Below are 23,458 nucleotides of genomic sequence, written 5' to 3'. Positions count from 1 at the left end.
TGTGAGCTGTCACCTATGACAGGGTGGGCTTTGGTGATGCAGCTGTCTTTGAGTCATCTCTGCTCCCGTAAGTAACCCATCCCCCACATTTCTGTAAGTAATCCCAACAAAACTCATGGTTTACCAAGTTGGACTTCAGTAGTATCTGCACCTTGGTGTGTTGTCAGAGAAGTAGACATGTGTGTCTCATCTCCCTGGGAAAAGCTTTGTCACACGGCAAGAGATGATGACAGGAAGCTGTAAAGGAAGTTGAGCAAGTAAAACATCCAGAGGAAGTGTTTCCAGGAGGGGAGCCCATGAGCAGCTCACATCATGGGGAACTGGGGGTTTCATCTTGACTGGGAGGATGATGCGGAATCTTAGCCATCCTACCTGAGGGGCTGAGGAACTTAGGGCACTGGCTTATAACTCTGCCAATGGGGGAAGACTGTTTCCAGGGACATTTAGTGCTGGCACTTCTGTTCTGCTCCGATCCAGAATTAGCTGAGGATGTTTTTGAAGCCATTAATGGCCTCAGAACAAGTGGTCACAGATGCTCCAGATACGGTGAAGAGTGGTCACTGTGGATGGAGGGCCTGAGGGTGGGGACCTGTAAGGTGCCACACGGTGGGTTGTTGGTCACTCTTCTTTATGCCTGGAGCCCAATACTATTTTACACCCTGTAACAGAAATTAAGATGGTATGGTCTGCCAGAACATGCCTGTGGGAGTGCCCAGAGGCATAACTAGACATCTGAGCTGATTTTTGACGCGAATGCCAGAGAAGAAGGTTAATATCCATGGCATACAAAGAACTCATTAGCACTGGGACTTGTCTCGATCAATACTATAACCCTAACACGTGACCCACATTAACTGCTCAGTGCCCTGGTTGAGTGAATTAATAATTGAGACTGAATGACAACTGTCTGGAAAAGGATGGTTAGTTCATTGATAAGGAAGTTCACGTGACTGATAAACATTTGAGAAAACATAAGAACTCACCTTCTTTGGGCCTGGCAGTGCAGAACTGTAACCCCAGCTCCTCAGAATCATGAGGTCAAGATCTTCCTGGGCTCCAGAATGAGTTCCAGGCCAGCCTGAGTAACTGCTTCACTATGGGAAGGAGACTGAGGACGTGTCCTGAGGCCCCAGCGCTCAAACCCTACAATGAAAAATATGAATTAAAGCAACAATATCTGTTATACATCAAGTTAACAAATATATGAATGATAACATTTAGTAATAGAGTTCAAGGTTGTTTTTTTTTTTGTTGTTGTTGTTGTTGTTTTGTTTTTCGAGACAGGGTTTCTCTGTGTAGACTTAGCTGTCCTGGAACTCACTCTGTAGACCAGGCTGGCCTCAAACTCACAGAGATCCACTGCCCCCCCTAGTGCTGGTATTAAAGGTCCTGGCTCCAAGGCTGTTTCTTAAAAGTATCTTTTGTTTTGTTTGAGACAGAGGTTTATTATGTAACTCAGGCTTCCCTTGAACAGTTAGGTACACCAGGCTGGCCTTGAGCTGGGGAGATCTGCTGGCCTCTGCCCCTGGATTGCTGGGACTAAAGGTGTGTATAACCACACCTGGCAGTCCAAAGCTTCTTAAATATGAGTTTTTCAATTTTTTTCTTGCAAAGCATTTTGAAAACATTTGTTTGCACTTTCTACATATAGAAGATTTCTTCTAGAACCCTGTTCTGTGGACATCAGAGAACAAATACCCAAGCTACATGATCAAGGACCTGTGTTGCTCAGTGCCCAATGCAGAAGTGGAAACCTGGAAGCGAGTCCACGGCAGAGCAGCTGAATCAGATGAGACCAGTTCGCCATACAGACTATCACACAATTATTTCAATCAGGAGCGGTAGATCTGTGTCTACTGACTCGGAATGATTTCTGTGATACATTATTTAGTGGGAAGTGGTTTATTTTGCTTAGGCAAAGAACAAATACATTCTTTAACATGTAGAATGATACCCAATGGGATGTCATGAGGAGGGGGAGGGTAGAGCTAGATAAAGAAAACTGTGGGGCTAGAGAGATGGTTCAGTAGTTATCAACACATACCGCTCGGAGAAGACCCAAGTTTGGTTCCCAGCACCCAGGTCAGGGTGCCCACAGCCACCTATAACTCCAGCCCCAGGGGATCCAATGTCCTCTGCTGGTCTCCACAGGCACTGCACATGAGCACATATCATGCACAGACACACATAATCAAAATTCTTATAAAAATATCATGGGAACACTGTTCGCAGCATAATAATATAGGAAAACTATAAAACAGGGATTCATGCTTTCCTTGGGAGAGAGAACTCCCGAGATACCAACAGGCTAGGACTACACTGTGAATACAAATGTACAAATGGAAATATTGATTGAATTTTGGAATAGGACAATGGATTACTTTTGGTCTGCAACATTTCATATATATGTGAACTGCCTATTTAATATAATGTCTTTAGTGAATTAATATGTTCTACAGGGGCATTGGCGAATCAAAATGCGTGATTCTGGGCTGGGGGAGATGGCTCAGTGGGTAACGTGGTGGGCACGCAGCACAGTCACATAAAAAGCTAGATGTGGCAGTGTGTGTCTGTAACCCTAGAATCGAGTGTTCATCAGTGCAAAATATTGCTGTATAACATTCAAAATCATGTATCTTAGGTATCTCCCTCAATCACTCTGGGCCTTATTCTTTGTTACTACATTTATGTATCTCTGTGTTTATTTATTGTGTATGCTCAAGCAAGAGTGCCCCTACGTGTGTGTGAAGTTTAGAGGCAACTTTCGGGAGCTGGTTCTCTCCTTCCACTGTGTGGGTCCTGGGACTCGAACTCGTCTTGTTGGGCATGGCAGCAAGTACCTTTACCCACTAAACCATCTTGTCAGCCCTGTCTGTATCTTATTTTTCGTTTTTCTTTTTTTTTTTAAATAGGTAGTTTTTGCCAAGCAGTGGTGGCACATGCCTTTATTTTTTTTTAATATTTATTTTATTATGTATACAATATTCTGTCTGCATGTATGCCTGTAGTCCAGAAGAGGGCACCAGGCTTCATTGCAGATGGTTGTGAGCCACCATGTGGTTGCTGGGAATTGAACTCAGGACCTTTGGAAGAGCAAGCAATGCTCTTAACCTCTGAGCCATCTCTCCAGCCCCTGTATCTTATTTTTCTGAGACAGGCTTTCTCACTGAACCTGATCTGGCTAGATAGATTAGCCAGCAAGCCCCAGGGAGTCTCCTGCCTCTGGTTCCTAACCGCTGGTATTATAAGACACACACTGCCTTGTTTGTATTGTTTTGTTTGTTTCATTGATTATTTTGATACAGGCTCTAGCTATGTAGTCCTGGCTGGCCTAGAACTCACAGAGATCCACTTACCGCTACCTCCCCAGTGACAGGATTAAAGACACATGCCACCATGCTTGGCTTTCACCTGGTTTTTCACACGTGTGTTGGGATCTGAACTCAAGTCTTCATGCTTTGGGGGCAAATATGCCACTGACTGATCCAGCTTTCCAGCCCCACCTCAGGGTTTTATGTTCTGAACTCCTTGTGACATCCTGTGAGTCACCGAAGAAAGGAACCCAACATGGGTTTGAAGAACAGGAGGTGGCATCATGGGACTGTCTTGGGGAATGGCTAGCACAGGGATGCCTGTAAGAGCTTCTCCCTTCATAGTCTACCTCCTGGGGTCCTGGCCTGAGTCTGATTCTTCAGCCTTCCTGCCCAGCATCCTTCCAGTAACATTCTCTTCTATCTAACTTCATGAGCTCTTATACACGAGGACGGTATGGGGAACAGGAGGGGCTGGACAGTGGAAGGAACTCCCTTTCAGGTGAGGGTCTCAAAATAGACCTCCTTTGGAGACACCGTCTGTCTTAGATCTGACTGGGGAAGAGGAGGTCACAGATGTCACAGATGATGATGATGGTGATGTGGGGGCGTGCACAGACAGGGATCTGAGGTAGGAACAAAGTCTGCTTGATGGCTGGAGGTTCCTAGTGAGCGGGCATGGGGGGGGGGCCGGCAGAAGCCAGGATGTAGAAGACCTTAAGATCATAACAGAAAATCTCGAGTCACCTCTTCTACCACCAAATCCATCTCTTATTCCAGACACCCCAGTTCCGGAAGGCTGCTGGGGTTCAGTGCTGTGTTCCCATGTCTTGGGGGCAGAATCAGCCAGACCAGCAAGGCATTTTAGCCAGATCCTGATGACTCTTGGCCAAAGCACCTTTGGTTTTGTTAACTCTCGGGTTTTCCAGATTTCTCACTGTGTTCTTTCTTAAGTGTTTTAGTTCCTTTTGACAAATCCCAGCTCAAGTCTGCCGAGTTCTAGGGAAATATCTGGGGGACACACTTAGGTCTGGGAATTCCAGCTAGAGAACCCAGTCATCTAGTAGAGATGGGCAGGCGTGCAGCCAGTGTGGGGCCTAAGCAGGTAGGTCCTGATGGATTCCTTCAGACGTGTTACTTAATTGTCTTGCATTTACTCAATGAGTGCTTCATCAACACCCAGCATGGGCCCGCGCTCTGGATGGGCAACAGAAGATGACTGTGTTTGATAGTTTTATGTCAACTTGACACAAGCTAAAGTCATTTGAGAGGAGGAAACCTTAATTTTAAAGCCACTTCCATATGACGGGGCTGTAGGCAAACCTGTAGAGCGTCTTCTTAATTAGTGATTGATGGGGTTGTCCTGGGTTCTTTAAGAAAGCGGGCTGAACAAGCCATAGGAGCAATCCAGTAAGCAGCACCCCTCCATGACTTCTGCATCAGCTCCTGCCTCCAGGTTCCTCCCCATTTTGAGTTCCTGTCCTGACTTCCTTCGATGATGAACAGTGATGTGGAAGTTTAAGCCAAATAAACCCTTTCCTCCCCAAGTTGCTTTTGGTCATGCTGTCTCACCATAGCTGTAGGAACCTTAACTAAGGCAATGACTAAAACATTGATCCCCTTCTCTCTAGGAATCAGGTCAGATGTGAGGCATGGCCATTATAAAGGTTATGGAGTGGAAGTTCCATGAGGAATCAGCTGGCAAAGCCAAAAGGGTCTGGGTTGTGGGGAACCAGATCTCCCCAATGGCTTTACTGAAAGAGGCAGAGCTATACCCACTCGCCACAACCCCGGTTGCCCGCTTTAACTAACAATCCTGTGCAGGGGAAGGTCTTTTGCTCTATCGATTACGGCAGGGGGTGCAGTAGAAAAGGTGGAGGTGAAGGAGACTCAAAGGGCCTCGTGGAGACTGAGGGCGGCTCTAGGAAGGGGATGTGGGATGCCGTCTCTCATGAGGTCTTCCTAGTAGTGGTCACTGCCTATCCGGGCAGAAATCACATGGCAGAGCAGCTACCCCAGATAAAATGTCCCTGTGGGCCAAGTGAACATTAGTCACAGTACACAGTAGTCAGGATCTAAGTAGACTGACTTCTCTGTAGCCTCCAGGAGGTAGCAGGGCCAGAGAGGAAAGCTAAACTCTGAGCTGAACGTCCCATCAGAGAACTGTCCAGGGGGGAAACCATGAAAATTACCCAGTGTCCCTCGGGAAGCCGACACTTGGCCACTGCAGACAAGGGGGTCAAGCAGCAGGGAGAGACACTTTGCAAAGGCCAGACACTCCACCAGGGAGGGGTATTTCTGCCCTCTCCTCCTTCCCCTTTCCCATTTCAACCCAGGGAAGGCACCAGGGTGCATCTCCCAGTCAGCCCTTTCTCCTCCCCTGCTTTTTATTTCTAGCTGACAAATTTTTTTTTTTTTTCTGGCTCAAGTCAATCCTTGGATGAGCAAGGAAGATGAGATGAGATTTAAATTGAGTTTGCGAATAGAACGCCAGAGGATGGGGGTTTTAGCTACAGAAAGTGATCCGAGAGGAATGCAATCTGCCCAAAATGTCATTAAGGGACAGAAAAGGGAAGTTGGGCTGAGCATGGCTGGAGGCAGAGATTAGGGCGAGAGCTTCATTATCGTGCCGCGGAGTCGAGCCGCCTCGGCACACTGGTTCCACAAATAGACAGGATAATTGAAGTACAGCATGGTGGGGCTGAGTTTCACTTGAGCCACTGGCTGTGGGACTAGGAGAGCGAGCTTGGGGAGGTGGGTGTGCTCACCCCAGTGCGTTATTGGTGGCGGGGGGGGGGGGGGGGGGGGAGACATACATAAGCTCCCAGAGGAGGTGCACTGAACTCCAGCACCGAAGACTGAGACGAAAGCAGGCAAGGGGAAGGTATCGTCGGGTGGAGGTGACAGTGTGGGACAGGTGGAGCATGAAGTGGAGGTCTGGTTAGCGATGCAGACTCGGAAGCCAAGTGTACCCCCGTAAACTAGAAGGTGACAGTCCTGGGGAGCCTCTGCAAACCTTGGGGAACACAATCAGGTTTGCATACTAGCTGGGATATTTTTAATTAATTCTTGAGACAGGATTCTACTATGTAGCTCTGGCTGTTTGAGAGCTCGCTATACAGACCACAGAAATCCAGAAATCCACCTGCCTCTGCCTCCTGAGTGCTGGATACAAGGCATGTGCCACTATGGCTAATATTCTTTGTAAAATAAAACTTTATTGTAATGAATTTGCAAATAAAAAAAACCATCATGTAGTGAGATTAGTCAGACCCAGAGTCTACACATCTCCATGAACATCATCTATACAGTTAGAAGAGCCATTCTGAAGTCATGCAGCTTCACATTGGATTTTATACTTTCACTATTAATTATATTTTTATGCACTTATTCACCACACAAACCCTGTCAAATGCATAACAGAGTAACAGAGTTAAACCTTGAAAAAAAGCATTAGCTTTATATCCCTTTTTACCACACACACGTGCGCACGCACATACATGTACATGTAAGTACAGTATACTTTGTAAGAAAGGGGACAAAAAGGGATACATATTAAGTGATGAGGAGGGACATTTTTCAGTAAAAGACAGGAGCAGAGCTGGGTCTTTGGATAGTGACGCCACAGACTCCCCTGACCTCCACACATGCTCCTCAGCTATTCATTCTTCCCCTGCTCCTCACAATGGCCATTTCCTCCAGGATCCCCAAATCGTGGATCACTGTTCTTTCTAGCACCCCTTGCCCTACCTCTATATCTGGACCCTTCCCTCGATGAGATGCTGGCATTGCCACCTCCCCTGGAAGCATATCACCACCCCTCTCCCTCCTCTTGCCTTTCTCAGCCCAACACGATTCTGTTCTTTCTCCAGGCCTCAGCGATTCTGTTCTTTCTCTAAGCCTCGGCACCAGCATCTCCTCGGGATGTGTGTGAACCGAAATATCTTCCCTTTATCTTGTCTGGTTTGCACCCCATGGGGCAACATGAAGGCTACTATTTATTCTTTCACACATTAATTTAAGATGCTTTAATTGCCGCTATGATATGTTTTATATAATATAATTAATGTTTTAATTCTGTGTACTGGCTTCCCCCAGGCAGTTTTGTGAAGGGCCCAATTTTGGAATCAAGCAAATAAGGAATAAGCAATAGCCGAAGTTTCTAGTAATGCCCCCATTCACAGAAATGAAAACCAGGCTTGTCTTCCAAAGGGAATAAAAAAGAAAAAGATAGTTTAATTTTCTCTTCATCTCGGGTGTCTTTAATTGAGACCAAGGGGCCCCGATTTGAGTGCTTCTGGCGTTTTTGTATGTGATCACCATCCTTTCTACCTAAGGGGCCACTGTGGTTTGAGGTCAGTCTTGAGGCTTCCAGAGTTGTGCCCCTTTTGCCATCTTCTTTGTGATGAGGGCTGCTTCCGAGAGAGAAGTGACAACCTGTTCACATACTCACCCTGAGATAGGACAGTGGCAGAGGTGACAGAGACAGGACAGGTTCCAGACGGAGAAGACTGCAGCAGAACCCGGCCTCCAGGCATGCTCCGCAGCCGTTCACCTGGCCTGTGCTCCCCGCAAAGGTAACTCCTCCCTGGACTCCTAAGTCTAGCATGAAGATAAATGAAGCTATTACTGTGTTTTGTGTAGCAAAAGGCCTGTGGTGGTTTCATCAAGAATAGCCTCCATAGGCTCATATGTCTTAATGCTTGGTTTCCAGTTAATGGAACCATTTGGGAAGATTAGGAGGTGTAGCCTTCTTGGAGGGGATGTGTCACTGTGGGCTTTGAGATTTCAAAAGCCCATGCCAGGCCCAGAGCACCCTGCCTGCCACCTGCTGCCTATGGATCAGGAGGTAAAGCTCTCAGCTACCGCTCCAGGGCCATGCCTGTCTGCTTCCCACCACGATGGTCATGGACGAACCCTCTGAAACTGCAAGCAAGTCCCCAAATTAAATGCTTTCTTTTGTAAGAGTTGCCTTGGTATGTATGGTCTCTTCACAGCAATAGAACAGCAAGCAAGACAGGCCCCAAGGCTGGGGTTATCCTTTCCTTTCCCATCCCACCTTCCTTTTTCTTTGCAGCCTGGCCTCTCTGCATGGCCTGGACATTCAGCCTGCGGAGGATCAACATCCCAAGCACCATCTAGTTCAAGTTCCTGGGAAAGGGAAGAGAGGGAATTGCTGCTCAAGTGAACTCAGTGCATCAGGCCCAAAGCTTGGACCAGAACCCACGGCCACCCTAGCTGCACAGTAGAATGCTGACCCTGGTTCAGATAGCAGTGGTAGTGGAGGGTGTGGGGTAAAGGCACTGCCTATGAAGCCTGGAGACCTAAGTTTGAGATATGGGTCTCACGTGGTGGAAGGAGACAACTCCCCTGCATTGTCCTCTGACCCCCATATACTCCATGAGGACATGGGGGAGGAGGAGAAAAGAAGGAGGGAGGAGGAGGAGCAGGAGAGAATATGATGAATAATGGACAGGCTGGGGCGACGACCCCGGAGGTAAAGTGCCTGCCACGCAAGCATGAGGGCCAGAGTTCAGATCCTTGTTCCCGAGCACCCCCCACCAAAGGGAGGAATAGGAGGGGTCCTGGGATCCTACGAAAGGCTGGTTCACCCAGTACATACCCGTCTCCAGACTCCAGATGGAGCTGGGATGGGAGAGACGCCAGAAATACGTGGGTGACGTGCATGGATGGGAGGATGGGGCTCTGCCCCTACACGTGGGAATTTCCTTCTCAAGAAAGAGAAACTGAGTAGGGAACTCATTTCCTTGAATTACTTCCCAGCTCTCCAAAGTGGTCTTTCCCGTTTTCTGGGTTTGCGGCGATGCTGGGGACTTCCTTAGACCTCTCTGTCCCTATTGGGGACACTTTCGGTTCTGCGGAGATTCCCGGAGGTATTGGGGGAACTGTGGGTAACCCGTGGCGCTCCCCACCTCTGGCCCCTATAGGAATCCTTCTCCCCTGTGTTCCTTGCAAACAGGAGGGTTCCTAGCTCTGCTATAGGTGGCTCTTGGGGTCCCGAGTTGTGGAGAAAGGGGTACCCTTGGGACCAAGCTTCCTCCTGCAGCTTAGGTGCTGGTCCGTCCCTTAAACTCCGGGGGGGGGGGGGATTAGACTCTGGGGCCGAGGGGGGGGGGGGGGGGGGGGGGGGGGGAATCCCAGTTCTGCGACTAGCCATAGCCAGAGGCCCTCCGCGATTGGTGCACGAAGACCCCGCCCCCTTCCTGGGCGGGGCCCCTGGCCGAGACTTCGGAGTTACTAGGAGGCGCACCACCCTAAGCTCTGTGATCTGGCCGCTAGAACCCGCTATGGTGTCTTTGCCTTGGCAGTGCGTGCTTTGGGGCTGCTTGTTGACAGCGGTGAGTGGCTTCGGTCCCGACCCCAAGGGATTTGAGAGTGGGCGATGGACTTGGGGGAAAAAGATCTTCCTAGCTGGTTTGGGGGGAAAGGCGGGGAGGGTTGAGTAGGGCAGCCAAGATCTCCCTGGTCTTGACTGTAAAATAAGGTGGGCTGCCCCTTTCCCCTCCCAGAAGGTTGGGGTTCTGTGCCGCTAGTCCACAGGGGGAGCGTAGGGAGGGCATGCTTACACAGCGGTGCCTGGACAACTTTATCCAATCCAAGTCTGGGCTCAGGAGCTGGCCACAGAGACTGGAAAGGGTTTAGAGTGCACAGGAAGATAGCCTGGCTAGGGGAAGGGGCGGGTCTGGCTTGTTTCCTGTCACTTTCCCTTTGTGGACAGATGCCTGCCACAGTGGTTATCTTCTCCCAGCTAGTTGAACCCTTTTACTTCTAGGGCATCTTGCGGGAACAAGACCCTGGGGCATTTTCTTGGGAAGAGGCGATTTTAGCCAAGCTAATCCAGGAGGAATTCCCAAGTTGGTGCCATTGCCTCTTGAACTTAAGATGGCGTAGGAGATGCCCAGAACAGGGGAATAGCAGTGGAAACCAAGACAGGATGAAGAGACCAGCCTCGGTTTCTCCGGGCACCAGAATGGCTCAGACCCAGCCAAGCACATCGCCGGGATTTTCAGAAGCCAGAACTTGATTCACTTTTGGTTTAAATGTATGTCTGCAGTTCCTCATTCTGGAGGCTGGGAATCCCCTGACCACCTGAGTCTCAGCCCCGCCCCTCTGGCTGGGCTCCCCATGTTTTCAGGCACTGTAGAGCCTTTTTGGTTGGAGACAGGGACTTAGGTGTTTCAGCTGACTTCGAATTGCCCACGTGGGCAGGTGTCATGTTACAGTCCTGGCTTTCTGCAGCTGGAACCCTCAGTGCCCTAAGCACATACTATGAGTTGAGAGAGAATCTTAGTTAACCCAAGTTGGCTTCAAACTTGCTGTGTAGTTGAGGATAACTTTTAATTTCTTTCTTTTTTTCCCTTGTGTTGTGTGTGTATGTGGTTTGTATGTATGTATACAATTGCCAGGTATGTGTGTGTTCTTGCACGTGGGGCATGAAGCTGATATCATGAGTCATTCTCAGAAACCTTACTCATTGAGGCAGGGTCTCAATCAAATCCAGAGCTCCCCACATGACAAGCCTCACCAGCCAGCTTGCTTTGGGAATCCCCCATCTTTGCTTTGTGAGGCTGGAATGACAAGGCGGCCACTACAAATGCCTGGCATTTCCATGTGTTTCTGGAGATCTGAACAATGGTCCACACACTTATGTGGCAAGCACTTTAATCACTGAGCTATCTCTCCTGCCCTTGAATTTCTGTCTAGTGCTGGGACTACAGGCATGCATAGCCATGGTCAGTTTTATGTGGCTCTTAGACTGGAACCTAGGGCTTCATGCGTGCTAGGGCAGACATTGTAGGAACTGAGCTACGTCTCCAGCAGAGGGCTGTAGATTCTGACATGTGGCCTGGACAAGGATAACTGTCAGGGTCAGCAGCAGGAGAGGAGAGGAAATGAGGAAGCTTCCTTATAAGCTTTTATTTACATGCTAAGCCGGTGGTTCTCAACATGTGGGTCTCGACCCTTTTGGGGGAATCAAACAACCCTTTCACAGGGGTCGCCTAAGACCATTGGAAAACAGATATTTACACTACATAACAGTAAAATTATACTTATGAAGTAGCAACGAAAATAACTTTATGGTTAAGGGTCACCACAGCATGAGGAACTTTATTAGCGGGTCGCTGCGTCGGGAAGGGTGAGAACCACTACCTTGAGCAATGGCTCTTAGGGAGACCCGATGCAGGAGGAGGGTAGAGTGGGTGAGAAGAGGATGAGGGTCTTTTGGGAGGAATGGAGGAAAAAACCAAGGTCTGATGAAGGGTAGCCTGGACCACCCAAGGCAAACATCTGCCCTTGTGAGCCACAGTCTGGGCTCCAGCTAGGAACCGGGCACTGGCAGAAATAGCAAGTGCTATTTAGCGAGGTCTTTCTATGCACGGGGCTGGGAGAGAGATTGCATACGGCCTCTGTTTGACTTCTCCCTACTCCTGCTACCCAGACGACCAAAATGAAGCTCGGGAAGGGGACGAGGTTCGTCCAAAGTCTCTCGACATGGATATGAATCCATATCTGCCTGACTTCTGACCTTGACACTCACAGGGCGAGGGGTCCCAAGCTGTGGCCCTGAGAACTTTGGGGGAGACTAGAAACTGGGGTTGGCGCGTCAGAGGAAAGTTGTCTCTTTCACTTGCTCCAAGGCGCCATCAAGGACTTTCACTTCTCTGGAAGTAGGGTGGGAAGTCTGCCGAGGTGCTGCCTGGGGATGCAGTGTGGCTGGAGGAGTTTCAGCTGCGTCTCATTAAGTGATTTGCTCAGATACCCAGGGTGAACGAGAGCAACCCATCAGCTGACTCCTGGCCAGTCAGTCAGTTGCCAGGGTGCAGGGCACCCAGACAGACGCTCATCTGTGTGTGCCGATTAAAGCTATTTTGTGAGCACCCACCACGGTGGACTGCTGGGCCATCACATTCTCCACCCAACCTCCAGGGCAGGGGTTGTAATTCTATTTTAAAGGTGATGAAACAGGGCTAGAGAGATAGCTTAGCGGGTCGGAGCACACGCTGCCAAGTTCAGTTCTTAGCACCTGCCCTGGGCCGGCACATGAATAAAATAATAAAACCCAATCTTTAATGATGAGAAAACACAGCCTCAGAAAAGCAGGAGACTTAGTTTATGTTGCAGAATGACTCCTCTCATCCTCAAAGGCGAGTGCCCTGCAACCCTAGCCATGGTTGTTTGTAAAGTGCAGCCTGACTTTAAGGAATGCACATGAGGGCTGGAGGGCTGGCTCAGCAGCTAGGAGCATGTGCAGCCCTGGTGGAGGGCTGGGGTTAGCTTTCCAGCTCCCACACTGGAGCTGGGGCTGCAACTCTGGCTCCAAGGAGTTTCTGATTCGCTCTACTGAACACTGAGGGTACCTGCCGGCACACATGCACATAACCAGATCTAGACATGCATATCTACCTATAATCAAAATAAAACAAACCTTTTGGTTAGAGAGATGGTTAGAGCACTTGTTGCTCCTGCACAGGACCCAGATTCAGTTCTCCAGCACCTACAGGGTGGCTCACAGCCATCTTTGGCACCAGTTCCAGGGGATCCAGTGTCCTCTTCTGGCCTCCAAGGGCACCAGGCACACACCAGTGCAGGCTAAACAGTCATACACATAAAATAAATAAATCTAAAAAAAATTTAAAATCTTTAAAAAAAAAAAACTCACATAAGTTCCCAAGTACCAGTCCAGGGAGAAAGCTCAGTGGCTGAAGCAGTTGCCCGTGACCCGAGTTCATCCCTGGAACCCATGTGAGGTGTGTGCGGGAGAAGCCTGCAGTCCTAATGCTCCTACAGCGAAGCAGCAGAGTCCCCTGAAGTTCCCAGGCCAGCTAGCTGGGCATATGCAGCTGAGAACAGCAAAGAGACCCTGTTTTAAACAGGTGGAAGGTGAGGATTGACACCAACATTGTACCCTGACCTCCACACACTTGCGTCAAGTCACAAACAGGGCACCGTGTGTGCACACACACCGAAACACAGCCTGACTGTACAGTTCTTTAAAAAAAACTCTCACACTTTGAAAAAATTAATTTTAATTACACATATGTATGTATGTATGCATGTGTCCTTGAGTACCACAGGGTATGCGTGGAGGTCAGAGGACAATTTATGGGAGCCAATCTTTCCTACTATGTGGTTCTTAGGGATTGAACTCAGGTCATAATACCTTTCCTTCCTTCCTTCCTTCCTTCCTTCCTTCCTTCCTTCCTTCCTTCCTTCCTTCCTTCCTTCCCTCCTTTCTTTTCTGTTTTTTTTTTTTGTTGTTGTTGTTGTTGTTTGTTTGTTTTTGAGGCAGGGTTTTGGCTGTCCAACGCTTTGTAGACTAGGCTGGCCTTGAACTCACAGAGATCCGAGGCCTCTGCCGGGAGTTTAACGCCTGCACCGCCCACACCTGGCTAGTTAATGCCTTTGCTAATCCCCCTTTTAAAACTAGAATCAAGACAGGCCCAGGGAGAGGGCTCTAGGCAAGTACAGCTAGGAGCTGAGGTTTACTAATCTTGTTGAGAGTCTGTTGCGTGTATTTTTAGGGTTCCTTTTAATTTATAGGAAGTGATACTGGCTGTTCTCTCAAGGCAACAGTAGATTTACAGTTAAAGAGAAGTTTAAATTAGCAAGACGCGGTTCATAGCATGGGTGGTACCCAGTCACCCCAGAAACGGTGAGATTGAAACAGTCAGTGGAGAGGGGACTTGCTGAGAGCTTTGAATTCTGTCCCCGTGGGACCCTAAAATCTAGCCTGACTTTAAGGAGCACACATACAGGCTGGAGGGATGGCTCAGCAGTTAAGAGCATGTGTGGCCCTTGCAGAGTTAGGTTCCTAGCACCCACGCTGGGCAGCTCACAGCCCCCTGCAAGTCTAGCTCTGAAGAGTATCTGATTCGTGTTTCTGATCTCTGAGGGCACCTGCCCCGCGCAGTGTCTCAGCCCCGTTGCTGCTCAGTGTTGCCCTTCGTAGACTGATTCCTATCCTTCTGACCTCAGATGGTGTGGAGCTGGGGATAGAGACCATGGTGGTGCTTAGAAGAAGGGCTGAGGCCAGCTGGAGCCGGCAGCCTTGGACTCCAGGAAGTGCTCCAGTATTCCCTTCCTGCTGGGTCTTTAGGAGCACTGAGGAGTAAAGTGGATCTATTTGGGTTACAGAGTTCTAAGTTCTTGCTTTGTAAGATGGCAAAATGACTCTCTGTATTATTTTTTTTTTATAATCACACCACTTGGCAATATAGTAAAAAATCAAATATGCCACATACTGTGGGGGCTTTCTTTTCTGCTTTGGATTTCCACATCTGCCGCAGCCGGTGCCTTGGCTAACTTTCAACATGCCTGCCAAAGATCCCTTCCGGTTACACACTTCTGTGTTTAGGTCCATCTAGGACTGTGTGCTGCATGTGGTGACAAACAGTACCTCTTCAATGGTCAGTGCTGTGACTTGTGCCCGCCAGGTGAGATGACAGCCTCTCCAGCCCCACCCTGAGACCCTTCCCTCTCGGTTTGCTGGCAGATGCCGATACCATGTATGACCTGTGAACTCAAGCCTAAAAACGACTCGTGCCCCCTGCCCCTTCCTTGATGCCAGAATGCCCCAGGCTGCCCTGGGTCTTCCATTTTCCCTACTCATGTGGGGTCTGAGATGCCCATTCCCAAGCTCCCTTCCACCTGGTTAGTGACAGGGTCTGATTCACAGAACTGGCCTGAGCTGCCTCATTTCCTCACCCCCCCGCCTTTTTTTCAGGAAAGAGACTGGAGGAACACTGCTCGGCTCTCGTCAAGACCCAGTGCCTCCTGTGTGGCTCAGGAGAATTCATGGACAAGTGGAACAAAGAGACACGGTGTTACCAGCACACACACTGTGAACCTAGTGCGTGGGGCTGCTCGGGGAGGTGCACTTGAGAACTGGCTTAATATTCCCAACAGAGGCATCCCTATGACTTCAGTAGCCCGGGTCTGTGCCCACCGGTGGAAGTCTGGGTTGAGTCTGGGCTGTTGAATAAGTTAGGTGATTGCAGTCTGTGGTAGGAAGAGGGTGTAAGAAAACAGGAGATGATGTGAGAAGTGGGGTTCTTGGTGCTGTCAGGGCGGGGTTCCCATTCTTCTTTCTCATCTCTGCTCAGATGATGGGCTCCAGGTTGAGAAGGAGGGCACCTCAGATACAGACACCGTTTGTGCCTGTAAGGAAGGTCAACACTGTACCAGCAAGGAGTGCATGAGATGTGTGTCACACACATCCTGTGGCCCCGGCTTTGGAGTTAAGCAGATGGGTAAGTGGCCTGCCTGGGGAAACAGCTCTGTGGGTGGGAGGGAAGAACTGGGGGCTCAGCAGTCGGCCTTTGGTCCTCAGAGGCTGAGGGGGTAGAGACTCACCCCCCACCCCACCCCCGACTGGCATCTTGCCTCTCTTTTGCGTTCTGGTCTTGGCTATGGGCAACTTTCTGGGGAAGGGGGAGGAGACCCCTGCTGGATTGCAGACTTGGGGGGGGGGGGTGCCGCCACTGCCGTGGGGCAAGGAGCTGAAGGCAGGTGTTTTTTCCTGCCCTGCCTGTCTGCTGGCTCCCTTGGGACTCAGATCCTGTGGCCCATTGAGATTGTTGATCCATCCTCCCCACACGCTCCCAGCCACAGGGACAGCTGACACTGTGTGTGAACTCTGCCCAGCTGGCTTCTTCTCCAGTGTGTCATCGACTTCTGAAAAGTGTCATCCTTGGACAAGGTATAAGAGTTGCCTCTCCTTAACCAAAAGTAGTGTGGGTCCGCCTGCCCTTCAGTCCCCTCCCCCATGGCCACACTCACTTGTGAAAGTGACCTCGCGGCTGGTCTAAGGGATACTTCCTGCATTTTTCTTTTCCTTGCCTGCTCTGATTGGTTAATAGAATCTCTTGATTTCTCTAACTTCTTGAAGTCTCTCCTTTTGAGGCACCATGACACCCCCATCTCTCCTCTTCTGTTCCTTGCCAGATCTTCCACTTTCTTGGTGTGTGCATGTGTGTGTGTGTGTGCATGCATGTATGTGTATACACTCCTGTGTGTGCATATATATGTATGCATATTTATGTGTGCACGTGTGTGTGCACGTGTGTGATACCTATCAACCTGGGGTATTGTTCCTCAGGCATTGTTCACCTTTTTCTTTTGTTTCGAGACAGTCTCTCACTGGCTTGGAACTTGCCAAGTAGACTAGGCTGCCTGGCCAGAGTCCGGACCCTCTGTCTCCTCCCCAGCACTGGGATTACAACCACATGCCACTAAGTCTGGAATTTCTTTTTTAAATGTGGGCTCTCAGGATCAAACTCTTGTTCACAGGGCAAGTACTTTCCTCACTGAGTTATCTATCTCCCCAGCCCTTCTTGAGTCTTCATTGCTTCTCTATTGCTTTGTCTGGGTTCTCTTCTCCCCAGTCACTTTCCCCGGCTCTCCTGAGCTTCTCTTATCTACATCAATGGTTCCATCTCCCCCTGGATCTGTCGTTTGGGCCCCAGATGATCAAGTCCCATTCCTGAATGTGATGCTTCACCAACACCTCCGACTCTGTATATCCAGGGTGGGCCCCTAGCCAAGCCCCAAGTGAGAGGCAGATTCTGGCTCCAGGCAGTCACAGTGAGCCGCCCACTCTTGCTTCCCCTCCACTTCAGTCAGGTCCATAGGTCTGGTATGGGCATCTTGGGAGTTCACCTCCTTTTCCTCTAGTGCAGTCAACTTGGGCCTCAATCACTGTGGTGTGGTGATAGCATTGTCCCCTCACAGGCTCCCTGCCTCTGGTGCCCCCCTTGGTTGATTCTGATCATATTGTCATTGTGAGCGTCTGTAGCCCCTTTGGATCAGGGTGCTGCTCCCCGCTGCCTCTGGGAGGAAGCCTTGACACTTTGGTGTCGGACTGGGGTCTAGCTGTGGTCCCCTAACTCTTCCTTGCACCCTGCATTTGCACCCCTGAGCACAGTTTATTCTTTTGCTTCTAAGTCTCCTGCTTGGTAAGACCCTTAACTACATGCCCCATTATCTTTTTAACCGGGCAAACGCCTCCTGCAGGCTGTTTCCTCAGTCCTCCTTCCCAGAGAGTCTACTAGTAAACAAGGAAACACTGGACACATATGCTCCCCCATGACCTCTTATACAAGTTGTGGTTGGCTATCTGTACTTAGTTCACAGTTCCCAAAGGCTAACAAACTTTTTCTTTTCTTTTCTTTTCTTTTCTTTTCTTTTCTTTTCTTTTCTTTTCTTTTCTTTTCTTTTCTTTTTTGAGATAGAGTTTCTCTGTGTAATACCTCTGGCTGTCCTGGAACTTGCTTCGTAGACCAGGCTGACCTCAAACTCACAGACAGAGATCTGCCTGCCTCTGCCTCCTGAGTGCTGGGCATGTACCACCACTGCCCAGCCCCTAACAACTTCATAAATAGAGAGTTGTAGCCCCCCGCTCCGACCCCGCTCTGTCTCCTGCATTTGGAATGGTGCCATCTGCAAGCAGGCACTCGTCAGCGTCCACTGATGGGTATTGGCTGATCATAGGTTCCTGTATCGGAGTCCAATGTGCCCCCACCACGCTGCCTCACTTAGCTGGTGTGTGCTGTTTCAACTTTGTACCTTTTGGGGCCCTTCTGATCTTCCTCTGGGGATCCCCTAATCTGCCTCAGCATGTGTGGGACCCTCAGCTTCCTATCTGGAGCTGGAATGCCCCTCCTCTCTGGAGGCTTCAGATGAAGGTGCTGAGTGTTTTTCTCACACAGCTAAAGCACATGCTTTTTCTGAAGTTCCCCTTCCACTGCTCTGGCTTTTCCTCTGCCACGTCCCCCTCTGCCCACTTCTCCCAGGAATACCCATCCCATATCTCATATCTCCTCCACTCCTGTTCCACCCCTGGCTGGCCTTCTCCTGCAAGCCTCCTCTATGGCCTGGGGGCAGTTCTTCTGCAACACCTCCATGAGTGGCCTGGGGGCAGTTTCTCTGCAATACCTTCGCGTGTGGTCTGGGAGCAGTTCTTTCTAGTTAGGTAGTCTGCCTGGGTGCCAAGGACACTCTTGAGCTGCCTGGAGCAGGCCATCACAAGTGACCCCCACTTGACTCCCTCCTGACACACTAGTCCTGCCGTGCCAGGCTCCAACTTTCACTTTCTTCAGTGCCTTCATAGTGAAATCTTCCCCGAAGGCACTTAAACCAGAGCTTCTGAACAGGGGACCAGTTTTGTTCTCTGTGGGTCATTGGCTGTATCTGGTCCATCTTTCAGATGCCATCATTGGTTAGGGGGCTGTTCCTGGCATTTAGCTAGTGGAGAGAGAGGCACTTTTAAATATTCTAGAAAGCTTGGAACATTTTCCAGTGCAAAACACCTTTGGGTGCCGAGATTGAGAAGCCCCACTGTAGGCCAATCATCTCCTCCTATTCCTGCCTTGAGGGTCCTGCCTTGGAACAAGGCCCTCTCAGTTTTAGCCCTTACCACAAAGCTTGACCCTCATCATCCACACCCTTGGTTATCCCTCCTTCAATGTGGGCAGTAACCTTCCCTTCCACTTGTGTGTTCCCGTCCTTCCCTTAAGGACCAACTCAGGATGCTGTAGTGTAAGTCACATACTCAGTGAACGTGGACTTGCCACTCACTGGCAGACTCCTCTGGACTTGGAAGTTCTGTTTGGGGAGCCCTGTTCTCTCTCTGTCTCACACACTCTCTCTGTCTCTCTCTGTGTCTCTCCCTCCCACTCTCTCCCTCCCTCCCTCCCTGCATGCGTGTGTGCATGCACATACATGTGTACATTTGTGTCTTTGTGCAGCTGTGAGGCCGAAAAGATGACGGTTATACAGGAAGGGACGAATGAGACTGATGTTGTCTGTGGTGAGTCCAGGGGAGACTGGGAAGGGTGGACTGAAGGGGGAGATCACAGGAACACTGGGGTAGGAGTGAGAATGAGAGGCAGTTTGGGGAATAGTACTTCAGCTTTGGTCTTGGGAGCTGGATGAGGCATCACATTCCCTGTGTGAGCCTCAGTGTCTTCGACTGTGAAATGGGTTGACGGCAGCCCCTCCCTTACTCATGTGTTGTGAGTACCTGGTGTGGAATTTTGCCACTTGGAAATGGTGAGCGCTGTTCTGCTGCCCCGCACTTGAGGTGTGGCTACACTGTGTGACTCTGTTGCCTGTTAGCCTCGGTTTGGGTGCTAGGCTGAGACGCTCCACCAGCTGCCTGGATTACAAACGCAGACAACAGAGACGAGGCTGTCACTGTGTGAGTGAGGAAAGAGAGGGGCAAGAGCGTCAGGGCTGGTGAGCGGGCCTGTCAACAGAGCACCTCAGGAAAGTGAGGCAAGAACTTTGCCAGTTCCAGGCTAGCCTGGGCAGCTTGGGAAGGCACTGTCTCGACAGAAAGTGGAAAGAGCGCTACTGAGATGGCTCAGGAACCTAAGTTCCTGTTGTGCAATCCTGACAACCCAGGTTCCCACACTAGTCTAACATGTGTGAGGTCCTGGGTTAGACCCCCACACTAGTCTAGCCTGTGCGTAATCCTGGGTTAGACCCCCACACTAGTCTAGCATGTGTGAGGTCCTGGGTTAGACCCCCACACTAGTCTAGCATGTGTGAGATCCTAAATTAGGTCCCCAGTGCCAAAAAGAAAAGGAAAATAAAAATACAGTCCCATTGCTTTTTCTCAAGATTGACTTTGTTCTCCTGGAAAGGAGTGAGAAAAGCACTTGAGCTCATATGTAACACGTAACATGTAACACGTAACAAACTATTGTAAAAGGACAGCAAGCAAGAGAGAAAAGCCACTTTGATATACTAGAAAAAACAAAAACAGATGTAAAAACAGAAAACCTATGATGAACAAAAGAGCAGATTTTAAAATCAAGATAGGTGCTGCCTTGACAACATGACCCTGCCTACATCATGCTAATTTTGGCCCTGGTTCCAATACTAGTTTTTCGAGACAGGGTTTCTCTGTGTAACAGCTCTTCTGGACTAGCTTTGTAGACCAGGCTGGCCTCGAACTCACAGAGATCTGCCTGCCTCTGCCTCCCAAGTGCTGGGATTAAAGGCGTGCGCCACCACCACCCAGCTCCAATATGAGTTTATTTAAAAGCCAGGTAGCCACCTATGAGCCAGTGTTTGTTCTACTGGTGTTTGCCTCCCTACCTAACAGGTGGGTGTGGTGATACAGGCCTCCAGTTCCAGCACTCAGGGGCATGATGAATGAATGGAAAACACCAAGTTTAAGGCCGGCCTGAGCCATTTAGTGAGACCCTGTCTCAAAGAGGACCTAACCTTGATGATTAAATTTTTTTGTGTCTCCGTAATTTTTGTGGGGGAAGTGGTTGCCACCCCTTGCCTCTGAGGCCACCTGCCTTTGGGTCTTTTTATTTGTTGCTTTGAATTTGTTGCAATGTAGACACAAGAGATACAGCACCTCTCTCCTGCACACTTCCCTAGTAGATGTTAACAATGTAGACACTAGAGTTGAACAGCCGCAGCATAGGGAACAGAGCAGGGGGTGTGAGAAACAGGCAGGCAGTTGGGCTTTCCCTTCGCCACGCAGCTGGTGCCAGGTAGGAAGTTGGCTCATTGGGGCCTGGTCCTCCCACCTGGAATCTCCCAAGCTCAAGAGTGATGACTTAAAAGTGTGTTTATTTATTTTTTTATATTTATTTATTTATTATGTATACAATATTCTGTCCATGTGTATGCCTGCAGGCCAGAAGAGGGCACCAGACCCCATTACAGATGGTTGTGAGCCACCATGTGGTTGCTGGGAATTGAACTCAGGACCTTTGGAAGAGCAGGCAATGCTCTTAACCACTGAGCCATCTCTCCAGCCCTTAAAAGTGTGTTTATTGTGCAAGCATGAGCTCTGACCCCAGTGCTATGGAGGGGGCGGGACTGAGAAGGAGAATTACTTCTCAGTAACACAAGTAACTTGTTGGTTGCCAGACTAGCTCCAGGCTCAGTGAGAGACTGTCTCAGTAGCAGAAGGTGACATGTGACAGAGCAGGACACCTGCATCCTCCTCTGGCCTCTGAATGTGTTCACAGATGCACACACCTGCACATATCTCAGACCCACATACACTATCCCCCCCCAAAATATGAATCTCTCAATTCATAAACATTGGCAAGTACCACAAAGCATTTGAAAAGGTCCCCTAATGGCAACATCATCCACAACGTGAGTGCGGGAAAGCTCTGACTTCAGGAGGTCCGGATGCTAGAGGATGTGGCTGCTTTGGACGAGGAGTGGGCACACTGGCCAGTGGCTCCACTCAGGTCTTTCTCTCCAGGTTTGCAGCCCCGGATGCGAGCCCTTCTGGTCATTCCCATCGTGATGGCCATCCTCATCACCATCTTCGTGGTGATGTCTTTCTGTATCAGTGAGTGCCCAGGTGGGGAAAGGGAGGGAGGGAGAGGGGGAGGACTCAGCCCTGCAGAACCAGCCAGTGCTTGATCCCAACCTGCCCTCCCAATGCCCCACCTCTTCTTTTTCTTTCTAGAAAAGAGGGTCAAGGAACCCGAGGATAAGGTAAGCTATTGTGGAGGGAGAGAAGCTGGAAGAGATAGTGGGCTGGTAGGGAAGCTCACCGTGCGGGGAGACAGGCTACTGCTTAGTGGGCAAAGTGCTTGCTACACAAGGACAGGAACCTGAAGTTAGACCCAGTACCCGTGAAAACAGCCTGTGAGGCCAGTGCTGGCAGGGGAAGTGGGCATGCAGAGCCTGCTAGCCAGCCAGTCTAGCTGACATGAGGCGCTCCAGGTTTTGAAAGAAACCCTAACTCAGCTAATAAGATTGAGCGTGACCACCATTAGTGCATACATGGGTGTGTGCACATACACCCAACATCACACTCCACATGTACATGTACACCCCTTCATACTCCCCCCTCCCACACACACACAGAGAAACACGGGCTCAGGGTCTGTCCCTGGGGCCAGTAAGGTGACAGTCAGTTACTCTTACCCCTTTCTAACCCTGACTCACGGCCTTCATTTCTTCCTCCAACCCAGTCACTTCCCCACTGGGAGGAACTGGGCACCACTGGAAAGCCCATGCTTTTCTTCCTCCTTGAACATAGGGGAGTCCCGCCTTAAGGGGCCAGTAGGTGGAACCAAAGGGGCAGCTTCTTCCACTGACTGGCTCTGACTCTGGAAATTTCCTGCCAAATTTCACGTGTCCAGCAGGGGGCAGGAGGTATCCAAGAAATCAGCTTTGATACTCCCCCCTCCCCCACACACACAAGGGGAAGGGACTTGGAGGAGGATTCCCCTCCTCAGGGGCAGGATGGCTCTGTGGCTAGGGATGATCTTGGATTGCACACCCTGGCTCCCCAGGCCTTATCCCCCGATCTTGGACAGCAAGGACCTGTGGAGACAACGGACTATTATCCTGGCCACAACACTGCAGCTCCTGTGCAGGAGACGTTGCATGGGTGTCAGCCTGTCGCACAGGAGGATGGCAAGGAGAGCCGCATCTCAGTGCAGGAGAGACAGCTGACAGGCAGCGTGGACTTGAAGCACCTGGTCTGAGATTCTGGAGCTGGGGCACAAGGACAAGGGCCCGACTCCGACGACTGCTGACGTTTGAGATTTGAAAGGGGCAAAGACGCAGCCCAGTGCAGTTAACTGTCAAGCCTGCCCCACTGCCATCCCATCCCTCGACTTGCTTCTGAAGATGGAGGAAAAACCTGGGCACCAGGGGTCCACAGGCCAGCAGATGATAACGATACCCACAGACAATTGCAGCAGTGCAGGATCCAGAAATGTACTCTGCAGACTTTCTCTGTAAGGAGTCAATGGACACCAGAATCTATCCCTCTGTGGCTTGTGTTGTTAGAAGGCACCCAATTGCCCACCAGCAGGGGACTGGCTAAATAAATCTGTAATGTATTTATACAACAGGATCTCAGAAGTACTAGCAGGTGGGCCAAAAAAAAAAGGTAGTGGAATGATGGATAGAAAAATGGCTTTTTAAAACACATACTCAGGCAGGTAAGATGGCTTTTGTTGGTAAAGGCACTTGCCAACAAAGCCTGATTATCTGATTTTGTTCCCTGGGACTACATGGTAAAAGGAGCTAACCAAATCCAGAGGGTTGACATTTGACCTCCACAGGCATTCTGTGGTACCTGTTCATGCATTCATGTATGTGCAAACCCTAAGAGTACATGAGTG

At 49.8% G+C, this 23,458-nt stretch overlaps 1 protein-coding gene across 1 annotated transcript; it reads left to right on the top strand.

The window, feature by feature from the left end:
* The first annotated feature begins 9,558 nt into the window (after window positions 1-9,558).
* Window positions 9,559-23,189, top strand: Cd40 (CD40 molecule). Its single transcript, XM_050151288.1, has 9 exons — window positions 9,559-9,670; window positions 14,689-14,767; window positions 15,058-15,183; window positions 15,437-15,583; window positions 15,939-16,032; window positions 19,079-19,140; window positions 21,574-21,663; window positions 21,784-21,812; window positions 22,619-23,189. Exons 1-9 carry the CDS (start codon window positions 9,620-9,622, stop codon window positions 22,811-22,813), a joined length of 873 nt encoding a protein of 290 aa, XP_050007245.1. The 5' UTR covers window positions 9,559-9,619; the 3' UTR covers window positions 22,814-23,189.
* The last annotated feature ends 269 nt before the right edge of the window (window positions 23,190-23,458 follow it).

The sequence above is a fragment of the Alexandromys fortis genome, unplaced genomic scaffold, assembly GCF_014885135.2.
Source record: "Alexandromys fortis isolate MF-2015 unplaced genomic scaffold, M_Fortis_MF-2015_v1.1 scaffold_27, whole genome shotgun sequence".
NCBI lineage: Eukaryota > Metazoa > Chordata > Mammalia > Rodentia > Cricetidae > Alexandromys > Alexandromys fortis.
This window is presented reverse-complemented; position numbering and strand designations above follow the sequence as displayed.

Excerpts from the sequence above, each read along its gene's own strand:
- Cd40 (XM_050151288.1), top strand. The coding sequence starts at position 9,620 with ATGGTGTCTTTGCCTTGGCAGTGCGTGCTTTGGGGCTGCTTGTTGACA. Across the intron at positions 15,184-15,436 it reads GCACACACACTGTGAACCTA|ATGATGGGCTCCAGGTTGAG; the intron begins GTGCGTGGGGCT and ends ATCTCTGCTCAG. Across the intron at positions 15,584-15,938 it reads CTTTGGAGTTAAGCAGATGG|CCACAGGGACAGCTGACACT; the intron begins GTAAGTGGCCTG and ends ACACGCTCCCAG.